Below are 25,331 nucleotides of genomic sequence, written 5' to 3'. Positions count from 1 at the left end.
ATCTGCTAGAACACAATTGCTCGATTTAAATAGCATTAATATAGTTAGCTGCTTTGTGTTTGATAATTTGCAGTTTGTGTTATTTTAGTATTAATTATACACTGTTATATTATTTAGGAATATTGTGAATTGTCTTTTATTTTCATGGTTTCATTTTAATTTTATTAATTTATTAGTTTTTGTTTTATTCTTTTATTTGTGTTTAACTTTAATATACACCTGTCAGGCATACCATTATGAAGTGAATAACACTGATTGTCTCTTCATCACGGCACCTGTCAGTGGGTGGGATATATTAGGCAGCAAGTGAACATTTTGTCCTCAAAGTTGATGTGTTAGAAGCAGGAAAAATGGGCAAGCATAAGGATTTTTGCTCCCCACTTGCATGAGCCTTGGCCACCCCTGATAATCAGTGTTATCCTGTTGTTAAGTCTGACGTCACGCGGCAGAGCTTCCGGGTCCAAACGCTCTATCTCATACCACAAGAAAAACAACAAACGGTGCTAATATACTCACACAAGGTGGTGTAATACTACAAAAAAAATTATAATCATAACCTTTATCTCCATACCAAAATTCCAGATGGCCAGACAGTGATTCATCTTTTGTAAATCGATAAAATATTAATGTCTGTGACGCTGTGAGCACAGAGACTGTTGTGTAGACTGTTAGTATTTAAAATGTTTAACTTTTTTAAATGTTTGATGTTTAATATGAATAAATGACGCTCATAAACGGCCGTCGATGGCATTCTCAAGTGAAACGAGTTGAGGCTTGGACCCAGAAACGGCGTTCCTTACTATTATGACCAGTGAAGTGAATCTGCTTGTTAAGTCGTGACTTAACAAGCGGATTCACTTCACTGGTCATAATGTTATGCCTGATCGGTTTGTGTATGTGTATATTTATAAGTTTCAGTCTGAGGGTGTCTCAGGGTTCAGCCTGATGTGAGTTACTATGGTGACATTTTTGACATTCTCAACAGAAAATCAAAGCACTGCATTAAACTCGCTAGCAGAAAGGCAGCGTGATCCTCCTAATATTGCGTCTTAATAAGACAGTTGCCCAGAACTCAACACGGCATGATGTCAGCTTCACATCCTCTATAGAGACCACCGATCAAAATGTATCGATTGGCACCCTATCAATCAGAGCAGCCTTACTATTAATCCTAGGCTAGCGTTCCTTTTATTTCAAACGGTGCTAAATCTTTATGTCCCTGTGGTTCAGGTTCTGATTCCTCTCACACGCTGTAACTCGCACAAAGAGACCATACAGGGCCAACTCAAAGTCCGCAACCCAGGAGTCTACACACTCATCTTTGACAACTCTTTCTCCAGGTATAGTAACACGCAAGTGACATTTACACATTCCGGGAAACCTTTCAGAGCTTTTGCTTAAGAAAAAATCTACTCTTTAACTTTTTGCTGACGTTTTCTACAGTGTCAGACTGATTTTTTACTTACCTCAGTAAGTAATGAACTCTGCTGTGCAATGCATTTTTTTGCACTTTTCTGCATCTCATATGCTGCCTATATATGTGGCTTAGCTAGACCTTGTTTTATAGCATCATAGGCACACTATTGACACAAAGGTGGCAATATTATGCTGTCTACTATGATATGTTATTTGGATAGAATTGTAAGGCATTGCATGTGTTGTTGACAGATAAGGCAATCCCAGACCACATTGCAACAATTACAGATATCAAGTTGTTAATATCAAGAATGAACAATTTTGAAATGTAATTCCTGATATCAAAAATAGCCATTGTTACTTCTAAATATTCCATTCCTAATATCAAGAATGTCCATTATAACTAGTGAAAATTGAATTGTTGATATCAATAATTCATATCCTGGGAATGAATAAAAGTCAAGACAACTTGCCATAACTGGTGCGTTCTTGAAAAAGTAACTCAAATATTTTGTTGTAAATTTATCTATCACCAGACTAAGCTCAATGTTTTAAGATTGAACATTGGTCTGGGGAGTCTGCTCTGTATTTTCTACTGCACAAGAGGCGTGATCAACGGGCATAGTTTAAATGACTCTGTACGCAATTGGATAGTCCTTCGACCAATCAGACCACAAGAGGCGTGGTCAACAGGCATAGTTCAAATTACTCTGTATGCAATTGGGTAGTCCTTCAACCAATCAGACCACAAGAGGCGTGGTCAACAGGCATAGTTCAAATGACTCTGTACGCAATTGGATAGTCCTTCAACCAATCAGACCACAAGAGGCGTGATCAACGGGCATAGTTTAAATGACTCTGTACGCAATTGGATAAGTCTTCAACCAATCAGACCACAAGAGGCGTGATCAACAGGCATAGTTCAAATGACTCTGTATGCAATTGGGTAGTCCTTAAACCAATCAGACCACAAGAGGCGTGATCAACAGGCATAGTTCAAATGACTCTGTAAGCAATTGGATAGTCCTTCAACCAATCAGACCACAAGAGGCGTGATCAACAGGCAGAGTTCAAATGACTCTGTCTGTGCGCAACTGGATAGTCCTTCAACCAATCAGACCACAAGAGGCGTGATCAACAGGCAGAGTTCAAATGACTCTGTCTGTGCGCAACTGGATAGTCCTTCAACCAATCAGACCACAAGAGGCGTGATCAACAGGCATAGTTCAAATGACTCTGTACGCAATTGGATAGTCCTTCAACCAATCAGACCACAAGAGGCGTGATCAACAGGCATAGTTCAAATGACTCTGTACGCAATTGGATAGTCCTTCAACCAATCAGACCACAAGAGGCGTGGTCAACAGGCGTAGTTCAAATGACTCTGTAAGCAATTGGATAGTCCTTCAACCAATCAGACCACAAGAGGCGTGATCAACGGGCATAGTTTAAATGACTCTGTACACAATTGGATAAGTCTTCAACCAATCAGACCACAAGAGGCGTGATCAACAGGCATAGTTCAAATGACTCTGTACGCAATTGGATAGTCCTTCAACCAATCAGACCACAAGAGGCGTGATCAACAGGCATAGTTCAAATGACTCTGTACGCAATTGGATAGTCCTTCAACCAATCAGACCACAAAAGGCGTGATCAACAGGCAGAGTTCAAATGACTCTGTCTGTGCGCAACTGGATAGTCCTTCAACCAATCAGACCAACGATCCATCGCTTCTCTATCTATCATTGTGTTAAACCCGCCAGGTGGATAGCCGGTGTGTGATTGGTTCCCACAAATTTGTAACAGAAGCAGGATAGAAATATGTACAGGTTTCCAGCCTGAGCTGCAGGGCGAAATCAAATCGCCGGAAGAGCAGGCTGGGTTTACCCAGTCTAATACTTTACTAGTTACTTGAAAAAAATTATCTGATTACATAACACGCGTTACCACAGAAGCTGCATTTGTTTGATTAAATATGTGGTAAAAACTTTAAAATTACTGTTTTCTATCATAATATATTTTAAAATGTAGTTTATTCCTGTGAATTTTCAGCATCATTCCTCCAGTCTTCTGTGTCACATGATCCTTCAGAAATCATTCTGATTTGCTGCTCAAGAAACATTTATGATTAGTATCAGGTGAAAGCAGTTGTGCTGCTTCATATTTTTGTGTAAAATGTGGTTCTTTTTACAAAGCACAAAATGTAATTTTTTTTGTCTTTGTCAAATTTAAAGGGTTAGTTCACCCAAAAATGTAATTCTGTCATTAATTACTTACCCTCATGTCGTTTGACACCCGTAAGACCTTTGTTCATCTTCAGAGCACAAATTAAGATATTTTAGTTGAAATCTGATGACTCAGAAAGGCCTCCATTGGCAGCAATGGCATTTCCTCTTTCAAGACCCATAAAAGGTACTAAAGACGTCGTTACAAAGTCCATCTCACTACAGTGGTTCTACAATAAATTTAAGTTGTATATAAAAAAAAAAGAGATGATAAATAGATCCCTAACTACCTGATTCTCTAAATTCGGGGTACCCCTATCTGAGATAGAAGAGATGGTGCAGGTTAGCAATGTCTCCTGGACCTTACAAGTCGGTCCAGGACGGGCTCCTGTAGGGGACGTTACCTATGCCCCGCAGGGCCTCCCCTTTCTTGAGTCCGCCTCTTTGCTACCGTTTTACCTTAAGCACGTAACGACGCTATCAGCGACTTCTTATACCATTAACCCTTAGTATAATTATGCCTCACTCTTCACAAGCGGAATGAAGCGAAGCACACAATCTCTTCCAGTCAGACAGCCCTAACCAAAAATAACAATCTACAGATGCATAAGAAATAGAAATATACAGTTGTAAAGAGAATTAAAGAGATTAAAAGGATCATATATCTGCCTGATTCTCTAAATTCGGGTTACCACTATCTGAGATGGAAGAGATGGAGCAGGTTCGCAATGTCTCCTGGACCTTACAAGTCGGTCCACGACGGGCTCCTGTAGGGGACGTTACCTATGCCCCGCAGGGCCTCCCCTTTCTTGAGTCCGCTTCTTTAACAATATACAATGTTGTATAACAATAACAATATCAAAATAATCTGAGATGACCTTAAGCGTTGAGAGAAATATCAACAATACATATTTCATTCAAGTATAAAGATAAAAATTTGTTAAATCTATTGTTTCAACCCTTCTTTGGCTGTTAACAATCTAGGGATTGAGAAGGGGATCATTTTAACATTTTAACCAGCAGCCATATCACCCTTTAGACCAAGACTGGTTTCCCACTGAAGCTAAGTAGGGCTGAGCCTGGTTAGTACCTGGATGGGAGACCAACTGGGAAAACTAGGTGTGTGCTGGAAGAGGTGTTAGTGAGGCCAGCAGGGGGCGCACACCCTGTGGTCTGTGTGGGTCCTAACGGCCCAGTATAGTGATGAGGACCCTATACTGTAACAAGCACCGTCCTTCGGATGAGAAGTTAAACCAAGGTCCTGACTCTCTGTGGTCATTAAAAATCCCAGGATGTCCTTCGATAAAGAGTAGGGGTGTAACCCCAGCATCATGGCCAAATTCACCCATTGGCCCCTGTCCATCATGGCCTCCTAATCATCCCCATATACCGATTGGCTTCATCACTCTGTCTCCTCTCCATCAATCAGCTGGTGTGTTTGGTGAGCGTTCTGGCGCAATATGGCTGCCTTTGCATCATCCAGGTATTGCTACACATTGGTGGTGGTTGAGGAGATTCCCCCCTTCCATGTAAAGCACTTTGAGTGCCTAGAAAAGCGCTATATAAATGTAATAAATTATATAATATAAATTAACACCAGTTCCGATTACTGTCGATAACTGTTTGTGAATTGAGAATATCGAGACCAACACGAATAACGTCAAGTGAACAATAATTTAATAAATATAAAGTAAGGTGTACGATATAATTAATAAAGAATCAAATATTAACCACAAGTGAATAAACCCATGAAAGAGAAACTAACACACAGGTCAAAATAGGATCTGGGGAGAACGAAGGGAAAACTGGATCGTGTCAAACAAAAGAAAGTAATATAATCAAAAGAGTCTTTCTAAATCTTTTCAACCTAATCCTGGAATAAAAAGAAAAGATTAAAGGAAAAATCTTCAACGTCCGTGACGTCATAAACTTCCCTACACTGACTATCAAAACTAAAGTACAAAGTGTGGCACAATCCCCTAACCTCGTGTATCTTGACAAACAACATTAACCTAAAGTGTGTGTATGTATGTATGTCACGTGGTGTGTTAGAAAATTGTATATTTTACTTTATATTAGTGTGTGTGACATGCAAATGCCAGTCACTATTAGAATTAAATATCTGTCTAGTTGCTGCATATGTAGATGTTCCAGATCTGCCACTTAATTGTTTCATTTATGATATCTGAAATTAAGCTATTGCTATTTCTCTTCTGTTTTCTTGTCAACAGATTTCTCTCCAAGAAGGTCAACTACCACCTGACCATTGAGAAGCCAATCGTCTACGATGGAAGCGACTTCCCTTAAAAGTGACTTAGCGGTGTGTAGCGTCCTCGTGTGAACTGACCGTTAGCGTTATCCTTATTCATTTCAGACCTGTTCTTGTGTGCCAAGGGGTTTCTGTTTTCCAGTTGTATGGGTTAGTATAGTATTAGTTGTTATGTTTTTACCGCTGAGGTTTTTCTGTTGTGACCTGTGTTAAGTGTTATGGAAGGGTTTCCAAAGCGCATGTATTCTTTTGGAAGAGGATTATTTGCTGGTGGTGCATCGCGTTTCGTTTTTTTTGTGTTTTATCTTCCTTGCGGATTCAGTATTTTAAAATGATTTTTCAAACACTACAGATGCATTTAAAGCATCAGTGATACCGGCAGTTGAAGCTCACATTGGTAAACATGCAAAGATAATGAGACAATTACACATTTTTCTGCAAACAAGACTTGAGATATCCAAAAATGCTAAGATTTCACAGCACTTACACTACAGATGTCCAACACAGGGTACTTTGACATGCTCTTGAGTTTTCATTTTTTGTCATGTTAACTGTCAGTATTTTGACATATTTTAAGAACGTCTTTATAACAATTTGAAACAATAATGAGGATAATTTCATACAGGGTAAACTGTATGGTATAAGCAATATGCGTCTTATATGTTTAGATATAAGATGTTGTGTCATGACAGAGCCCTTTACATTTTATATCAGTTTGACTTAATTTTGTAGTCCCCACCAACTAGATCAAATTGTCACTTGTTTGACAGCAATTTAACTATTTCACTACTATAAACAACATTATATATGCACAATGTATATAAGTACATGCAAATATGGCACTTTTTTATTAGTCTACTCTATACAGTAATTTTGCTTGCAATGCATTGAATGAAATGGCAAATGCTTTGTATTCGTTCAGCACTTGCACAGAGTATATTTTTGCAAATATAAGTCAGTTTTTCAATCTGATCATATTTTTTGACATGTTCAATTGCTGTTTACTCTAAACTGTAGAATGTGCATTTCTGAATCCTCATCCTGGTTGGTCATCAAACAGTAATATGAACACCTAAGGCTGTTAAATGTCCTTTTAAAACGACTTTGAAAGCAAATATGCACGAAACGTTTATTCCCGGTGTAAGGTTGACATGATTTTTTCCTGGTGACAAAGCTAAACTAGACTGCTGCTCTTAAGAAGATTTGTTTATAAATGTATATCACATCTCTAGCTCCTTTTTGAACTATGTGCAATTTTAAATATTTTCTCAAGGGTAATGGTATTTTAAATCAATTGATTCTTTTTGAAGTCATTTTTAAGAAGCCGTTGTTCAGGAAATTGTGAATAATTCATGAATGTCGCATTTTAATTATGGTATTTGTGAATCTATGCAATCATTGCGCAATGTTTACAATTTGCAGAACCCTTTAAATGTAATAAAGTTTTATCAGTTCAACATCAGTGCAACAGTTTTTGTATGACACACGTGCATGTGATGATAAACTGGCTTTTTATTAACAAGTTTTTCTGAATAGGACTAAATGAGCTTGTATCATCTGTATTGGCATTATGTGGTGTGTGTGTGTGTGTGCTGGTTGATCACTATCTTTATAGTGACCCATCCTTCTGCTACACTATATTGCCAAAAGTATTGGGACCCCCCTCCAAATCATTGAATTCAGGTGTTCCAATCACTTCCATGGCCACAGGTTTATAAAATCAAGCACTTGGCATGCAGACGCTTAAACAAACATTTGTGAAAGAATGGGTCGCTCTCAGGAGCTCAGTGAACTCAAGCGTGATACCGTGATAGAATGACACCTGTGCAATAAGTCCATTTGTGAAATTTCCTCTCTCACAGAGCGGGGTCAGCGCATGCTGAGGCTCACAGTGCACAGAAGTCGCCAACTTTCTGCAGAGTCAATAGCTACAGACCTCCAAACTTCATGTGGCCTTCAGATTAGCTCAAGAACAGTGTGTAGAGCTTCATGGAGTGGGTTTCCATGGCCGAGCACCTCAACCAAGCCTTACATCACCAAAGTGCAATGCAAAGCGTGGGATGCAGTGGGGTAAAGCACGCCGCCACTGGACTCTAGAGCAGTGGAGACGTGTTCTCTGGAGTGACCAATCACGCTTCTCTGTCTGGCAATCCGATGGATGAGTCTGGGTTTGGCGGTTGCCAGGAGAACGGTACTTGCCTGACTCCATTGTGCCAATTGTAAAGTTTGGTGGAGGGGGGATTATGGTGTGGGTTGTTTTTCAGGGGTTGGGCTTGGCCCCTTAGTTCCAGTGAAAGGAAATCTTAATGCTTCAGCATACCAAGACATTTTGGACAATTTCATGCTCCCAACTTTGTGGGAACAGTTTGGGGACGGTCCCTTCCTGTCCCAGCATGACTGCGAGTCAGGCCTTCTCGTCCAACATCAGTGCCTGACCTCACAAATGCGCTTCTAGAAGAATGGTCAAAAATTCCCATAAACACACTCCGAAACCTTGTGGAAAGCCTTCCCAGAAGAGTTGAAGCTGTTAAAGCTGCAAAGGGTGGGCCTTCTCCATATTAAACCCTACGGATTAAGAATGGGATGTCATTAAAACTCATGTGCATGTAAAGGCAGACGTCCCAAAACTTTTGGCAATATAGTGTAGTAACATTGCTGTTCATGTGATGTCAACATGAGGGGGTGACCTTCTCTATATAGAATAAAACAGCTTTTTCTGGGAGAGTGATATGACTGGGGTCTTAATAACATGTAAGTATAATTATTTTTTTTAAAGCTACACTTCGTAACTCTCTTTTGTTCAGAATTAACTACATTTCAATAATGAGTTAATACATCATCCCTCCTCCCAAAAAAGCGTTTTTGTCTTACCCTGAATTACCATGGTAAGCCCACGTGTTAATATTTTAGTCCTGTCGGGATGGTTTTCGCGGGAAATTGCGTACATGCGTCACTCACCTGTGCATGTGTTTTCCCAGGAACTACCGTGTCTGTTAATGGGTATAGATACATTAACGTCTAGTCAGCTTGAGATCCTTTCCTTCTAAGCTGGTTATACATCTTAAGCCTAGTAGTGAATGTTTTATAAGCAGTAGGATAACCATATTTATAGTCGCAGACTCACAGTCACGCAGAGCCGAAGCACAACCAAAACAATGTTCTTCCGCAAAATGCATGCAGTTTTTTTTTTTTTAACCGGGGCCAAAAGTTACATAGTGTGCCTTTAATTGCCAGAAAAATACTGAGAGCACCATTTAAAGGGCCACTGAAGTGCCTTAAAACGCGCAGCATTATTCAATGTGTAGATGTAATTTCCACTGAAACAGGAAGACAGGGCGGGACATATCGAACAGCTCCTCCCCTTTTTAAAAATAGTCAATAGCGTTTTGTTTATATCACAGCTCGTCCAGAGCCGTTGAGCTCGGTAAAGCCGCAGTTTCCTTCTAATCTCTATCCGTTTCTCTTCCTAATCTCCTTAAAATACGCAAACCTAGACGATGTTCTGAAGGAAAATGAAAATTGAGCGAAAGTACGTAGGAGGGCGGAGCCAGACTATTAAAATACAGCATTCTGTGCAGAATTCAAATGGGTCCGATACGTTTTCTGGCATGTGCCGACTTGTGCATATGATCCGCTCTGTTCTCTCATGTCTCTGGACTTGAGCAAACTGTGTGCTCTTGCTGCGGCGGTTCGCATGACACTATTTTGAAACCAGACTTAATTTGCCCTAATGAAGCATATTTATACTGTCTAAATTGCTCCCTATATAGTGCACTATGTGCAATTCATCATGCAGAACAGGGTTTCCCAAACGGGGGTTCGCAAAGGAATTGCAGGGGGTTCGTAAGTTGACGACAAGCAATTAATTAAATTAGAATAAAATCATTAAAAATTAAACAAATAGGCTAAATAATATTAAAATAGAAAAATCTAAATAACACTTACTAAATGATCAATGTTTTCGAAGTAAACATGCAAATGTGCCAACTTAAAGTGCCCTTATTACAGGGACAACCCCCCTGGAGCAACATGGAGTAAAGTGCCTTGCTCAAGGACACACTGGTGGTGACCCTCATCCGCTGGGATCGAACCAGCAACCTTCTGCATATCAGATCCATGGTTTAACCCACTGGACCACCATCTCACTTTAAGTGTTTTTTCCCCCCACCAAAAAGTGCATTTACACAAATGAATAGATTAAATAGATGCTGTACTGCATCTACAAATTAGAAATGTGAACTGAGTCTGCACATTAAGAATTAGCTTTAGATGTTTAGAACAAACGCTAGTGTTTGATAATATCAATACAGTGATTAAAAAACAGGCTCTTTCTCATCTGGCCTGAGGAAAGTAAATTGAGCTGTAAAAAGTGCATTTGTTGCAATTCCCTGCAGTGGAGATGGAAAGGTTTTCAACGCGCCATGTGCAGTCCTATGAATGATGCATGCCCCTCTCCTCTCCTCTCCTCTCCGCTCTCTCTCTCTCTCTCTCTCTCTTCTGATTGGTCAGACTCGGCCTATAAAGCATTTGGTCCAACTACAGCTGTCAGCGCGCGCTGTGTGGACACGACTGGAGTCATGCGTTCGTGTGTTAGTGGGATCCTGTGCTTCACATCTCTTACAACTGTGAGTATGCACAACCTAATTTATTCACCATTGTGCTTTATTAGAAAAACTGTTTGATAGTGATTCTACACATGATACATGCAACTAATGAGATGCATTTCATTTAAAAACTCACTGCATTGTTTTTTTTTTAATGCGTGTATACTTTTTTACATTGCACATTTGTGTGAGAAGCGTCTTTATAACTAGGCAAGACTTTCAATGTGTAGTTTGTGGTCCGGCCAGCTAATGAAATGAATACACGCTCTTCTTAACGAGGATGAGTATAGTGTTTTATCTGTAGGCCTATCTCCTGTATTAACTTAACTTTGTGTGGTTTCACTAAATACTATTTTGGGCTCCGCAAGGATATGATGTGCTCTCAATTCATTATTGTACGCAATATCCCGCGTGCACTTTAAGCTTTAAAGGTGGAGAAAGCGAATTAGCCAATTAAAATACCTGCATCATTAAGATCCTTTTTCCTGTCAATCATATTACATGCTAGTTTTCTGTCAGAAGGTTGCCTGATACAATGGAGGGCGGGGATTTAAGCTTTTAAACTCTATATTATTTGAGAATATTATCTTAATAATAATAATAATAATAATTAATTATTGTGTGAATTAAGAGTGTGAGATCTCTGTCATGAAGCTCGTGCTTTTTGGAAAGTGTCCCGTTGGTAGCATGCATGTAGGTTACACACATTATACAATTTCTATTGTTTACTATTTATTGTAGCCGAAAAAGCATGCAACGGAAATCGTTTCCAGTGCAGCACACTCTTTATTATATGCTGGACATTTTGGGTTATTCATTGGTATTACATGCATATACATACAAAATAGTGCATGGGCTATGCTATTTATTAGTTTGCTGACCCATAGTCCCCTGTCATGTCTGATGTTATTTAGCTTAATTTTTAAAGTTTTGCCTTTGACCAGATGAAAAAAGCTTAATATTACCTAATTTGATGATGAAAAAAAAATCCAATAAAGGGTTAGTTCACCCAGAAATGAAAATAATGAATTTATTCCTCACCCTCATGCCGTTCCACACCCGTAAGACCTCCGTTCATCTTCGGAACACAAATGAAGATATTTGTGTTGAAATCCAATGGCTCAGTGAGACCTGCATAGGCAGCAATGACATTTGCTGAAGCTTCACGAAGCTTCGAACCGTTATGAATCAGTGTATCGATTCAGCGGTTCGGAGCGCCAAAGTCACGTGATTTCAGCAGTTTGGCGGCTTGAAACGCGATTCATGATTCAACACGTTGATTCATAACTATTATTTTTTTACGGTAACGGTTTGAAGCTTAATGAAGCAGTGTTTTGAAATCGGTTATCACTATATAAGTCGTTATTATTATTTTTTTGCCGCACCAAAAATATTCTCGTTGATAATAATATTAATATTGAGCCACTGTACTCACATGAACTGATTTAAATATGTTTTTAGAGCATTAATGGATCTTGAGAGAGGAAAGGTCATTGCTGGCTATGCAGGCCTCATTGAGCCATCGGATTTCAACAAAAATATCTTCATTTGTGTTCAGAGGATTACGGGTGTGGAACGGCATGTGGGTGAGTAATACATTTTTGGGTGAACTAACCCTTTAAGTACAGGCTTTTTTCAATAAATTATTATAATTTTTTCCCCCCCGAATTTTATATATATATATATATATATATATATATATATATATATATATATATATATATATATATATATATATATATATATATATATATATACATATACAGTGAGGAAAATAAGTATTTGAACACCCTGCTATTTTGCAAGTTCTCCCACTTAGAAATCATGGAGGGGTCTGAAATTGTCATCGTAGGTGCATGTCCACTGTGAGAGACATAATCTAAAAAAAAAATCCAGAAATCACAATGTATGATTTTTTAACTATTTATTTGTCTGATACAGCTGCAAATAAGTATTTGAACACCTGTCTATCAGCTACACTCTAAAAAAAAAAAGGTTCTATATGGCACCAAAAATAGTTCTTGGCTCGTAATCATAGGGGAACCTTTTTTAGTGCTATATAGCACCATTTTTGGTGCTTCAGTGGTTCTTCAGCGGTTCTTCAGAGGTTCTTCACCGGTTCTTTGACTAAGGTGCTATATAGCACCTCTGAAGAACCGCTGAATAACCACTGAAGCACCAAAATTGGTGCTATATAGCACTAAAAAAGGTTCCCCTATGATTACGAGCCTTTTTTTTTAGAGTGTAGAATTCTGACCCTCAAAGACCTGTTAGTCTGCTTTTAAAATGTCCACCTCCACTCCATTTATTATCCTAAATTAGATGCACCTGTTTGAGGTCGTTAGCTGCATAAAGACAACTGCCAACCCCGTACAATCAGTAAGAATCCAACTACTAACATGGCCAAGACCAAAGAGCTGTCCAAAGACACTAGAGACAAAATTGTACACCTCCACAAGACTGGAAAGGGCTACGGGGAAATTGCCAAGCAGCTTGGTGGAAAAAGATCCACTGTTGGAGCAATCATTAGAAAATGGAAGAAGCTAAACATGACTGTCAATCTCCCTCGGACTGGGGCTCCATGCAAGATCTCACCTCGTGGGGTCTCAATGATCCTAAGAAAGGTGAGAAATCAGCCCAGAACTACATGGGAGGAGCTGGTCAATGACCTGAAAAGAGCTGGGACCACCGTTTCCAAGGTTACTGTTGGTAATACACTAAGACGTCATGGTTTGAAATCATGCATGGCACAGAAGGTTCTCCTGCTTAAACCAGCACATGTCCAGGCCCATCTTAAGTTTGCCAATGACCATTTGGATGATCCAGAGGAGTCATGGGAGAAAGTCATGTGGTCAGATGAGACCAAAATAGAACTTTTTGGTCATAATTCCACTAAACGTGTTTGGAGGAAGAAGAATGATGAGTACCATCCCAAGAACACCATCCCTACTGTGAAGCATGGGGGTGGTAGCATCATGCTTTGGGGGTGTTTTTCTGCACATGGGACAGGGCGACTGCACTGTATTAAGGAGAGGATGACCGGGGCCATGTATTGCGAGATTTTGGGGAACAACCTCCTTCCCTCAGTTAGAGCATTGAAGATGGGTCGAGGCTGGGTCTTCCAACATGACAATGACCCGAAGCACACAGCCAGGATAACCAAGGAGTGGCTCTGTAAGAAGCATATCAAGGTTCTGGCGTGGCTTAGCCAGTCTCCAGACCTAAACCCAATAGAGAATCTTTGGAGGGAGCTCAAACTCTGTGTTTCTCAGCGAGAAGCCAGAAACCTGACTGATCTAGAGAAGATCTGTGTGGAGGAGTGGGCCAAAATCTTTCCTGCAGTGTGTGCAAACCTGGTGAAAAACTACAGGAAACGTTTGACCTCTGTAATTGCAAACAAAGGCTACTGTACCAAATATTAACATTGATTTTCTCATGTGTTCAAATACTTATTTGCAGCTGTATCATACAAATAAATAGTTAAAAAATCATACATTGTGATTTCTGGATCTTTTTTTTTTAGATTATGTCTCTCACAGTGGACATGCACCTACGATGACGATTTCAGACCCCTCCATGATTTCTAAGTGGGAGAACTTGCAAAATAGCAGGGTGTTCAAATACTTATTTTCCTCACTGTATATATGTATATGTGTGTGTGTCTTAGCTTTCATGCATTTATCAAAATAACAAAAGCAGTCAAATGTCAAAAGTTTAGGTTTTAATGACAAACAGAAGGACAAATGTGTAATTTAAAGGGATAGTTCACCCCAAAATAAATTCTGTCATTAATTACTCACCCTCATGTCCCTTCCAAAACCTGTAAGACTTTCGTTCATCTTCAGAACACAAATAAAGATATAAAAAAGTTAATTAAGAGGTCGTAAAACTGATCCATAGGAATTAAACTGTTTAGTCAAAAAATTCTAAAGAGACAAGATCACTTTATATGATGAATAGATTGAATTTAGGCTTTTATTCACAAATAAATATTCATCAACTCCTACATCAGTTGTGGTAAACGGAAGCTCAAGTATGTTCACATTACGAGCAAGAACAGTGAGGTTCATTCTCGTGTTACGCATCACGTTTGAGCTTCAGCAAGAACCAATGAGGTTCATTCTCGTGTTAGGCATCACGTTTGAGCTTCAGCAAGAACCAATGAGGTTCATTCTCGTGTTACGCATCACGTTTGAGCTTCTGCAAGAACCAATGAGGTTCATTCTCGTGTTACGCATCACGTTTGAGCTTCAGCAAGAACCAATGAGGTTAATTCTCGTGTTACGCTTCACGTTTGAGCTTCAGCAAGAACCAATGAGGCTCATTCTCGTGTTACGCATCACGTTTGAGCTTCAGCAAGAACCAATGAGGTTAATTCTCATGTTACGCATCACGTTTGAGCTTCTGCAAGAACCAATGAGGTTCATTCTCGTGTTACGCATCACGTTTGAGCTTCAGCAAGAACCAATGAGGTTCATTCTCATGTTACGCATCACGTTTGAGCTTCAGCAAGAACCAATGAGGTTCATTCTCATGTTACGCATCACGTTTGAGCCTCTGCAAGAACCAATGAGGTTAATTCTCGTGTTACGCATCACGTTTGAGCTTCAGCAAGAACCAATGATGTTCATTCTCGTGTTACGCATCACGTTTGAGCTTCAGCAAGAACCAATGATGTTCATTCTCGTATTACGCATCACGTTTGAGCTTCAGCAAGAACCAATGAGGTTCATTCTCGTGTTACGCATCACGTTTGAACTTCAGCAAGAACCAATGAGGTTCATTCTCGTGTTACGCATCACGTTTGAACTTCAGCAAGAACCAATGAGGTTCATTCTCGTGTTACGCATCACGTTTGAGCTTCAGCAAGAACCAATGTGGTTCATTCTCATGTTACGCATCACGTTTGAGCTTCAGCAAGAACCAATGAGGTTCATTCTCGTGTTACGCAGCACACTTGAGCTTCAGCAAGAACCAATGAGGCTCATTCTCATGTTACGCATCACGTTTGAGCTTCTGCAAGAACCAATGAGGTTCATTCTCGTGTTACGCATCACGTTTGAGCTTCTGCAAGAACCAATGAGGTTCATTCTCGTGTTACGCATCACGTTTGAGCTTCTGCAAGAACCAATGAGGTTCATTCTCATGTTACGCATCACGTTTGAGCTTCAGCAAGAACCAATGAGGCTCATTCTTGTGTTACGCATCACGTTTCAGCGTCCGCAAGAACCAATGAGGTTCATTCATTGCTCCGATTTCATCAAAAAGATCTTCATTTCTGTTTTGGAGATGGATGAATGTCTTAAAGGTTTGGAACGACATGAGGGTGTGTAATTAATGACAAAATGTTTTCATTTTTGGATAAACAAATCCTTTAACTTATAATCTGCAAAGGAGTGGGAACATTTTTCAAATATTTGATTTAATGTCAAAGAACGTTAGATAAACACAAGTTTATAAATAAATAAGCCCTTTTCACAAAATCTGTAATTTTCTGTCGCTGTTTAGATGTAGTAAAACACCCACAGATGTAGCTGAAAACATCTGGGTCATATTTGCATTGTCCTCTGTCACTGACTGTAATTCTAACCTTGAAATCAGGATTAGGCTGAAAATAATGTAATGCATGTAAAAATTGGCTGAGAATTGAACGGATAGTTGTAACCTGACTCAGAGGAAGAGAGGAATGTGATTGTAGGATAATACAAGACTTCTTACAAATGGTTGTCGAACGCTAGAGAATGCACATCATATGTTGTGAGAAAGTAACGTGCTGGAGCAAAACAAACTATTTTTGGAATCAGTACCTCAAAATAAGATACATGTATTGGATTTCATTCAGCAAACATGATGTAGGGAGATGTAATCAGTTCTTGTAAAGGATCATTAAGTGTGTTTTTTAGGTGCGTTTATGGCCAGAACATGCTTTCTTGTTTCCCATTGCTGGCAAATAATGGACTTCCTCCATCACCCGCATCTCTTTGTTTCAGCCACTCTAAACTCCAGCACTGATGGAAAACAGAAATTGCAACACTTCTGATGTCAAGGTTGCTGTCTGTGGTTGAGTTTATAGTATGCCATTTGCTGTTTCTAAGAAAAGAGAAAAAAACACTTTTGTGGAGTGTTAAATTCTCCTTTGTCAATGTGGATTTGAGAGCAAGTGAAAATGACTTCAGATACAAATATAGGCCTAATTTTACCTAGTAACTTTCTCGCAAAGAAGGTTGTCAGCTCATCTTTCTGTGTTGGATATGTTGTCTCTTTCTTCTGTGTTTCAAAATGACTTTTAGTTTTTATACTAATCCATTAGGAGCTGGTAAATGCAGGTGGACATCAAAATGTTCTCAGGTTTTCTTCGCCGTCAAAAATAATTGCACTCAACTTTCCTCTAGTGCATTTGGTTGTGCACTTGTCTGCCCATTTCCTTGACAACTGCACCGAAACCTGTCTATATGAAGTAAATGTGTATGCAAAAGCGCCATCTGCGAGCTGAACTGAGGCGGACCCTTCTAGGAAACAGGGTAGTTAATGGATCTGTGTGCTATCCTGTAGAATAGAGATGAATGTTCTCCAGGGAGGATGCGCAGTATAATAGAGCGCTCTGTAAGCCAGACAGATGGTTTGATATGGAGCAGGTGTTTTTTTCTAAGTGCTCATACGAATAAGCATTTCCTTTTTCATTTTCTTTGCTGAAGTACATTAACATTTCAGTCCTTTGGAATTCATCAATGGAATCAGTGGTTCGGTTGGCGTATCGTTTTTAGATTAGTTGTTGCATTCATAATACAAAACCGGCCCAGCCAAAATAAAAGTCGCTGTTTGGATTGAGATAGGCAAATGCTTAAGAGTCTATGATTGGATCATTATTGCAGTGATTATGTTGCATGTTATATGTGTGGCAACAGTTCTTCTAACCCTAATTGATGGAGTGTGTAGCTTTTCATTTCTTAAACAACCATGTAGGAAGACACATCATGGCCATATTCCAGGATGACAATGTCAAGATTTATCAGCTCAAACTGTGAATGAATGGTTGAGAGGGAGCATGAGGAATCATTTTCACACATGAATACAGACCTTAAATTCATTGAAAGTCTTTGGGATGTACTGGAGGAGACTTTACAGAGTGCTGGAGCAAGACAGCCATAGAACTGCAGCACAAGCCTGTCAAATTTCAAAAAATGTGTGAAGAGAATGCAAGTTTTGCAGTATTTCAAACACTAGCAACAATGGGAGGTTTTTAAAACGCTTAGCATGAAAAACATTATAGGGTGGGTTGCACCAATAAGGATTGCACCAATGAACGTCATTGGTTCTTGCTGAAGCTCAAACGTGGTGCGTAACACGAGAATGAACCTCATTGGTTCTTGTTGAAGCTCAAACGTGATGCGTAACACGAGAATGAACCTCATTGGTTCTTGCGGAAGCTCAAACGTGCTGCGTAAGAAGAGAATGAACCTCATTGGTTCTTGCGGAAGCTCAAACGTGATGCGTAACACGAGAATGAACCTCATTGGTTCTTGCGGAAGCTCAAACGTGATGCGTAACACGAGAATTAACCTCATTGGTTCTTGCGGAAGCTCAAATGTGATGCTTAACACGAGAATGAACCTCATTGGTTCTTGCAGAAGCTCAAACGTGATGCCTAACACGAGAATTAACCTCATTGGTTTCTGCGTATCAAGAATTTTTTGATCTGGGTTTTATTGTAAATCGAGTTGTTGCACCACTTCATTTCAAACACAGATGAACTATGTAGAAAGACCGTAGAAGAATTAAAGGGCTGATCATGCAGAATATGCAGAGGGTGAACCGACGCCAGGCCAAAGAATCCTTATTTGTGCCACCCACCCTTAATGTGCCTTAATGTACTAAAACAGTGATATTAAAAGATCAAATTCAGTTTACACCTTTTTAATGATGCACAGGCGAGCAGATGAGCCAAGAATATGAACTCAACACATTTTCTTTATAATGGTTTTCGATGGGAAAAACACTTAACGAGAAACCTTGTCTTGCATTAATGTTCTGTGTTCATTTGTTTGCCTGTGCAAATGCAACATCAATAAGGTGTATATTGAATTTGGTCTTTTAATATCCCCGTCTTACTATGTTAGAACTGACTAAAAACCTGATAAAAATGACTAGCGGACAAAGGAGGAAAGCCTTGTTTTGCCCTCCAGGTGGACGTTCCTAAAAAAGATGTGACCTTATGTGAAAACTATAAATTTAAGATCTTGCCCGAAAAGTGATTCACCTTTTAAATTAACATTTCAAGAGGCTCTTAAGCATTTGCCTATTTAAATCCAAACAGCAACCTTTTTTTTTTTTTTGGTGGCCAGTGTATATTTCTAAATGTACAGACTGAGGCAAGCATCACTATTGTTTAGGGTCAGGAAGTGTTTTTAAAATAAATGTATGTTTGTTCTGCAAGGATACATTGAATTCGGCATGAAACGGAAGTTGCGATAGTCTTTTCTATTGTGACGTCAATCTGAGTTAAAACATCCTTTTGAACCAGACAAAAGAGAAGAGAAAGAGATGTTGCTGCAAGAGGGAGGGATAGTTATTTTGATTAATGGTGACTTTAAATGGATGCTCTAATTTATTAATCAAAGAATCCTGAAAAATATGCATCATGATTTCCATCAAATTATGAAGCATCACAACTGTTTTAATCATTGATAATATTAAATGTATCTTGAGCAGCAAATCAGACTGGGCGGTCCAAACAGGAGGGCTTACATTAGCAACCACATAGCAACGCTTGCAACCAACGACAACCCCCTAGCATCACGGCAGTGAGTTTTGCATGGGCTACTATCACTTACATTTTTTCAGAAGATGTAAGAGTGATTTCTTAGTAACAGCATGAATCCATTAATGGACCCTCTTTTTATTTCATGTCTAGAGAATCAAAAGCATTAGTGACAAAAGCACTGGCTCTCTTCTCTCATTTTTACACTAATCAAACCGATTGCGACTCTGAACATGTCAGAGCGCACGGGTCAAGTTTAATATTAATATAAAACATACATAAATAAAGCCAATTATTAGATGTAAATGACCTATGTAAATATTCTTTTGCTCAATGACGTGCATGTGAGACTTTATGAATGGAGAGAGACCTTAAATGTGGCTGAATATTTACAAATCATCACTTACTCAAAAAGATGTTAGAGAGCCAGAGTCAGCACTGATTAAATGACTGCTTGCATTCTCAGTCATTATGAGGGACACCATAGATAGAGGTTTGATTCATTTCATGCTCATGCATAAATATAATACTAGTGATTCCATCACTTTTTTTAAACGGCATGACAATAGATGATTGACTCTCATAAAGAAATGTCACAGCCATGTTTCACTCCAAATCAAAAGTAAAAAATAAGAACATAAATTTTTCATAAAGAATATGTCTGTTTTTTGCATTGTGACATTATTTACATTACAATTAAGCACATTTTCCTTTCAAATGCTCATTACTTAGTATTATTCTGAAATATGTATACATATATATAAAACATTTTTTTAAAAAGTGATTTCTAAATTTGCTTTGACTTGTCTTTCATTGCAGACAATATGAACACAAAATATTTCATGTTTTGTCTGGTCAACTTCATGTCATTTGTAAATATACATCCTTTCCTGTCATTCAGACCTGCAACACATTTCAAAAAAAGTTGGGACAGGAGCAATTTAGGGCTAGTAATGAGGTAAAATGGTTAAATAATGATGTGATTTGAAACAGGTGATGTCAACAGGTGATTGTAATTATGATTTGGTACAAAAGCAGCATCCAAGAAATGTCTAATCCTTTAGGAGCAAAGATAGGCCGAGGATCGCCAGTTTGCCAACAAATACGTGAGAAAATTATTGAAATGTTTAAAAACAATGTTCCTCAAAGAAAGATAGGAAGAGATTTGGATATTTCACATTCAACAGTGCATAACATAATTAAAAGATTCAAGGAATCTGGAGGAATTTCAGTGCGTAAAGGACAAGGGCGCAAGCCTAAGCTGAACAACCGTGATCTCCGATCCCTCAGGCGGCACTGCATCAAGAATCGTCATTCATCTATAAGCGATATCACCACATGGGCTCAGGACTACTTTGGCAAACCTTTGTCAAGTACTACAATACGTATTTACATACGAAAATGCCAGTTAAAACTGTACTGTGCCAAAAGGAAGCCCTATGTTAACAGTGTCCAGAAGCGCCGTCGACTTCTCTGGGCTCGGAGGCATCTGGGATGGACCATCACACAGTGGAAACGTGTACTGTGGTCAGATGAATCAGCGTTTCAGGTATTTTTTGGGAGGAATGGACGCCGTGTGCTCCGGACCAAAGAAGAAAAGGATCATCCAGACTGTTACCAGCAACAAGTCCAAAAGCCAGGGTCTGTCATGGTATGGGGTTGTGTCAGTGCCCTTGGCAAAGGTAACTTGCACTTCTGTGAAGGCACCATTAATGCTGAAAAGTACATAGAGATTTTGGAGCATAATATGCTGCCTTCAAGAAGACATCTTTTCCAGGGACGTCCATGCATATTTCAACAAGACAATGCAAAACCACATTCTGCACACATTACAAAGTCCTGGCTGCGGAGGAAGAGGGTACGGGTACTTGACTGGCCTGCCTGCAGTCCCGACCTGTCTCCAATAGAGAATTTTGAAGCGCAAAATGCGACAACGAAGACCCCGTACTGTTGCCCACCTTAAGACTTGTTTGCAGGAAGAATGGGACAAAATTACATCTGAAACACTTCATCACTTGGTGTCTTCAGTCCCTAAACGTCTTTTAAGTGTTGTGAAAAGGAATGGCAACATTACAAAGTGGTAAATGCTTTACTGTCTCAACTTTTTTTGAAATGTGTTGCAGGTCTGAATGACAGGAAAGGATGCATATTTACAAATGACATGAAGTTGACCAGACAAAACATGAAATATTTTGTGTTCATATTGTCTGCAATGAAATACAAGTCAAGGTAAATTTAGAAATCACTTCTTTTTTTTTTTTTTTTCGTTTTCCATACTGTCCCAACTTTTTCTGATTTGGGGTTATAGATAGATAGATAGATAGATAGATAGATAGATAGATAGATAGATAGATAGATAGATAGATAGATAGATAGATAGATAGATAGATAGATAGATAGATAGATAGATAGATAGATAGATAGATAGATAGATAGATAGATAGATAGATAGATAGATAGATAGATAGATAGATAGATAGATAGATAGATAGATAGATAGACAGACAGACAGACAGACAAATGGACGGATAGATGAATGGATGGACGAACGGACAGATGGATGGATCAAGGGATGGATGGATGGATAAATGGATGGATGGATAAATGGATGATGGATGGATAAATGGATGGATGGATAAATGGATGATGGATGGATAAATGGACAGATGGATAGAGTGATGGATGGACGGATAGACGGATCGACGGATAAATGGATGGATGGACGGATAGTTGAATAAATGGATGGATGGATGGATGGATCAAGGGACAGATGGACGGATAAATGGACAGATAGATAAATGGACAGATGGATAGATTGATGGACGGATGGATGGACAGATAGATAGATAGGAAGGAAGGATCAATGCACGTATAGATGGATGGATGGATAGATGGACAAATGGACGGATGGATAGACAAATGGATGGATGGACGGACAGACGGATAAATGGACAAATGGATGGATGGACAAATGGACGGATGGATGGATGGACGGATAAATGGACGGATGGATGGACCGACAAATGGATGGATGGATGAATAAATGGATGGATAGATGGATGGATGGACGGATCAAGGGACAGATGGATGGATAAATGGACAAATGGATGGATGGATGCATGGATATATGGATAGATAGATAGATAGATAGATAGATAGATAGATAGATAGATAGATAGATAGATAGATAGATAGATAGATAGATAGATAGATAGATAGATAGATAGATAGATAGCTAGATAGATAGATAGATAGATAGATAGATAGATAGATAGATAGATAGATAGATAGATAGATAGATAGATAGATAGATAGATAGATAGATAGATAGATAGATAGATAGATAGATAGATAGATAGATAGACAGACAGACAGACAGACAGACAGACAAATGGACGGATAGATGAATGGATGGACGAACGGACAGATGGATGGATCAAGGGATGGATGGATGGATAAATGGATGATGGATGGATAAATGGACAGATGGATAGAGTGATGGATGGACGTATAGACGGATCGACGGATAAATGGATGGATGGACGGATAGTTGAATAAATGGATGGATGGATGGATGGATCAAGGGACAGATGGACGGATAAATGGACAGATAGATAAATGGACAGATGGATAGATTGATGGACGGATGGATGGACAGATAGATAGATAGGAAGGAAGGATCAATGCACGGATAGATGGATGGATGGATAGATGGACAAATGGACGGATGGATAGACAAATGGATGGATGGACGGACAGACGGATAAATGGACAAATGGATGGATGGACAAATGGACGGATGGATGGATGGACGGATAAATGGACGGATGGATGGACCGACAAATGGATGGATGGATGAATAAATGGATGGATAGATGGATGGATGGACGGATCAAGGGACAGATGGATGGATAAATGGACAAATGGATGGATGGACAGATGGATGGATGGATATATGGACGGATGGATGGACAAATGGACGAATAGTTGAATAAATGGATGGATAGATGGACAGATCAAGGGACAGATGGACGGATAAATGGACAGATACATAGATGGATGGATGGATGGATAAATGGATGATGGATGGATGGATGGATGTTGAATAAATGGATGGATGGACGGATCAAGGGACAGATGGAGAGATGGATGGATGGATGGATGGATGGATGGATGAATGGACGGACGGATTAAACAATAGAATGATGGATGAATGGACAGATAGACGGATGGACGGACGGATGGATGGATGGATAAATGGAAGATTGATGGATAGATGGATGGATGAACGGATGGATTAAACAATAGAATGATGGATGGATGGATGGATGGATGGCGGGACGGACAGATGGACGGATAGATAGATTTTATATGATTTCTTGATATAAATTTAAACATGCACACACTTGCACACATTATTGTGTTTTCTTTTGATTTTCAGGTGAAATATGACCCAGACAGTTTTCATGAGATTTACCCAGAGAGTAAGTGTAACCTAATTCTGCTGTTTCCCGACGGATAATGTAACCTTGAAGCAACAACTTGAAGCTACACCCATATTAAAGCACTCAGGGGAGGCCTCTCACAAACTCAATTCTAGTCCATGGCATTTTGGGATCTTCCTAGTCTAACTTTCTAAAAATAGAGTAAAGCGTATAATGGCTACAGAGCTCTGTCTGGATTACTGCTATCAGAGGAGAGTTTGGGCTCTTTTGGTAGCTTAGAGAAACTAAAGAGATGATGTTGGGTAGATAGCGAGTTCAGCTTGACCTGCTTTTATAAGCACTAACAATACATCGCCTTTATACTATATTTCCTTTCTACTAGCAGAAAATGATGGAAAATATCTAGTGAGGTTACAATTTTTACACACATGCACTGACTCACGCATTACTCGCAATGTGTGGAGTATGAATGTAATTCTGACGTCCACCATGCTGTCATTATCATGTGACCTCGCTTCACTGCCATTCACAAATCCTCTCCCGTGACCCAATGGGATAGTAAAGTGTCCATCGTATGCAGAATCAGAATCCTGCTGGAATTAGTAGGTCATCCGGGTACACTCTAAAAAATGCTGGGTTAAAAATAACCCAAGTTGGGTTGAAAATGGACTAACCCAGCAATTGGGTTGTTTTAACCCAGCAATCAGATTGTTTTAAGCAAACATTTAACCCAACCGCTGGGTTAAAACAACCCAGTTGCTGGGTTAGTCCATTTTCAACCCAACTTGGGTTATTTTAAACACAGCATTTTTTAGAGTGTACTCTTTTATGAGTACTTTGAATTCGGACATGCGTCTTTTGTCACATACTGTTTTTCGCCTACTGTATAGTAGGAAAGTATGTGATTTTGGATGCAGCCTATGTTTTTTTTTTTTTCGTTAAATGCCTGAAATAAGGTCTGTGGTGAAATAGTTTTCGGAAGCTTGGTGATAGTCATGTGACCATGGTGTTTTTTTTTATAGCCTATGTTTAGCTTTTTACTTTGGCTGATTGTAGATTGTAGATAGGCTCCAAAATTCATAAAAGTTGTTAATTTGTGAAGATTACCATGATGAAATGATCTTTTGATTGTCACACAGCTTATTTTCTACAATATAACAAAAGTCAAGTGAACTAGGGTGATGCAAACTTACAGGTTGGTCTACAAAAATTGTGTCCTCTATAGGTTTTGATTTATATTGATTATATTTTATTTTATTTAATAAAATGAGTTTGGGCGATTGGTAGACATTTCACTGCCTTTGATGACACAAATAAATCAGTTTGACAGTACTAGGTGCCACAGGATTTGAGATTTCATCAATGCTATTGTTTAGCAGTGGCTAATACGGGTTGGCGGATTGACTTTCATTTAATCTCGCTCCGGTTTGAATCGTTTTGAAGGGCTCTTCATAGTTTTTCATCATAAGAGATGAATAAAAGAATTAGATTTATTAGCACGCGACGCAGTTCTTAAGGCAGCCTTGTAAAGAATGTTCCTGGAAGGCGGTTTTTGATCCTAAGTGCTGGTACTTTGGTTCAAAGCGGGACAGAATGAACTTGCGGTTGAAA

The 25,331-nt window shown here is 39.1% G+C and overlaps 1 protein-coding gene across 3 annotated transcripts in view; it reads left to right on the top strand.

The window, feature by feature from the left end:
- Positions 1 to 7,370, top strand: part of fyco1a (FYVE and coiled-coil domain autophagy adaptor 1a) — a 51,846-nt gene extending 44,476 nt beyond the window's left edge. For all 3 annotated transcript variants that reach the window (XM_079802149.1, XM_079802151.1, XM_079802150.1), the window contains 2 exons: positions 1,231 to 1,340; positions 5,876 to 7,370. In XM_079802149.1, the coding sequence (XP_079658275.1) occupies positions 1,231 to 1,340; positions 5,876 to 5,951 (186 nt within the window). In that variant the 3' untranslated portion in view covers positions 5,952 to 7,370. The remainder of the gene's footprint in view (positions 1 to 1,230; positions 1,341 to 5,875) is intronic.
- The last annotated feature ends 17,961 nt before the right edge of the window (positions 7,371 to 25,331 follow it).

This window comes from Gobio gobio (assembly GCF_949357685.1).
Source record: "Gobio gobio genome assembly, chromosome: 21".
Taxonomy (NCBI): domain Eukaryota; kingdom Metazoa; phylum Chordata; class Actinopteri; order Cypriniformes; family Gobionidae; genus Gobio; species Gobio gobio.
This window is presented reverse-complemented; position numbering and strand designations above follow the sequence as displayed.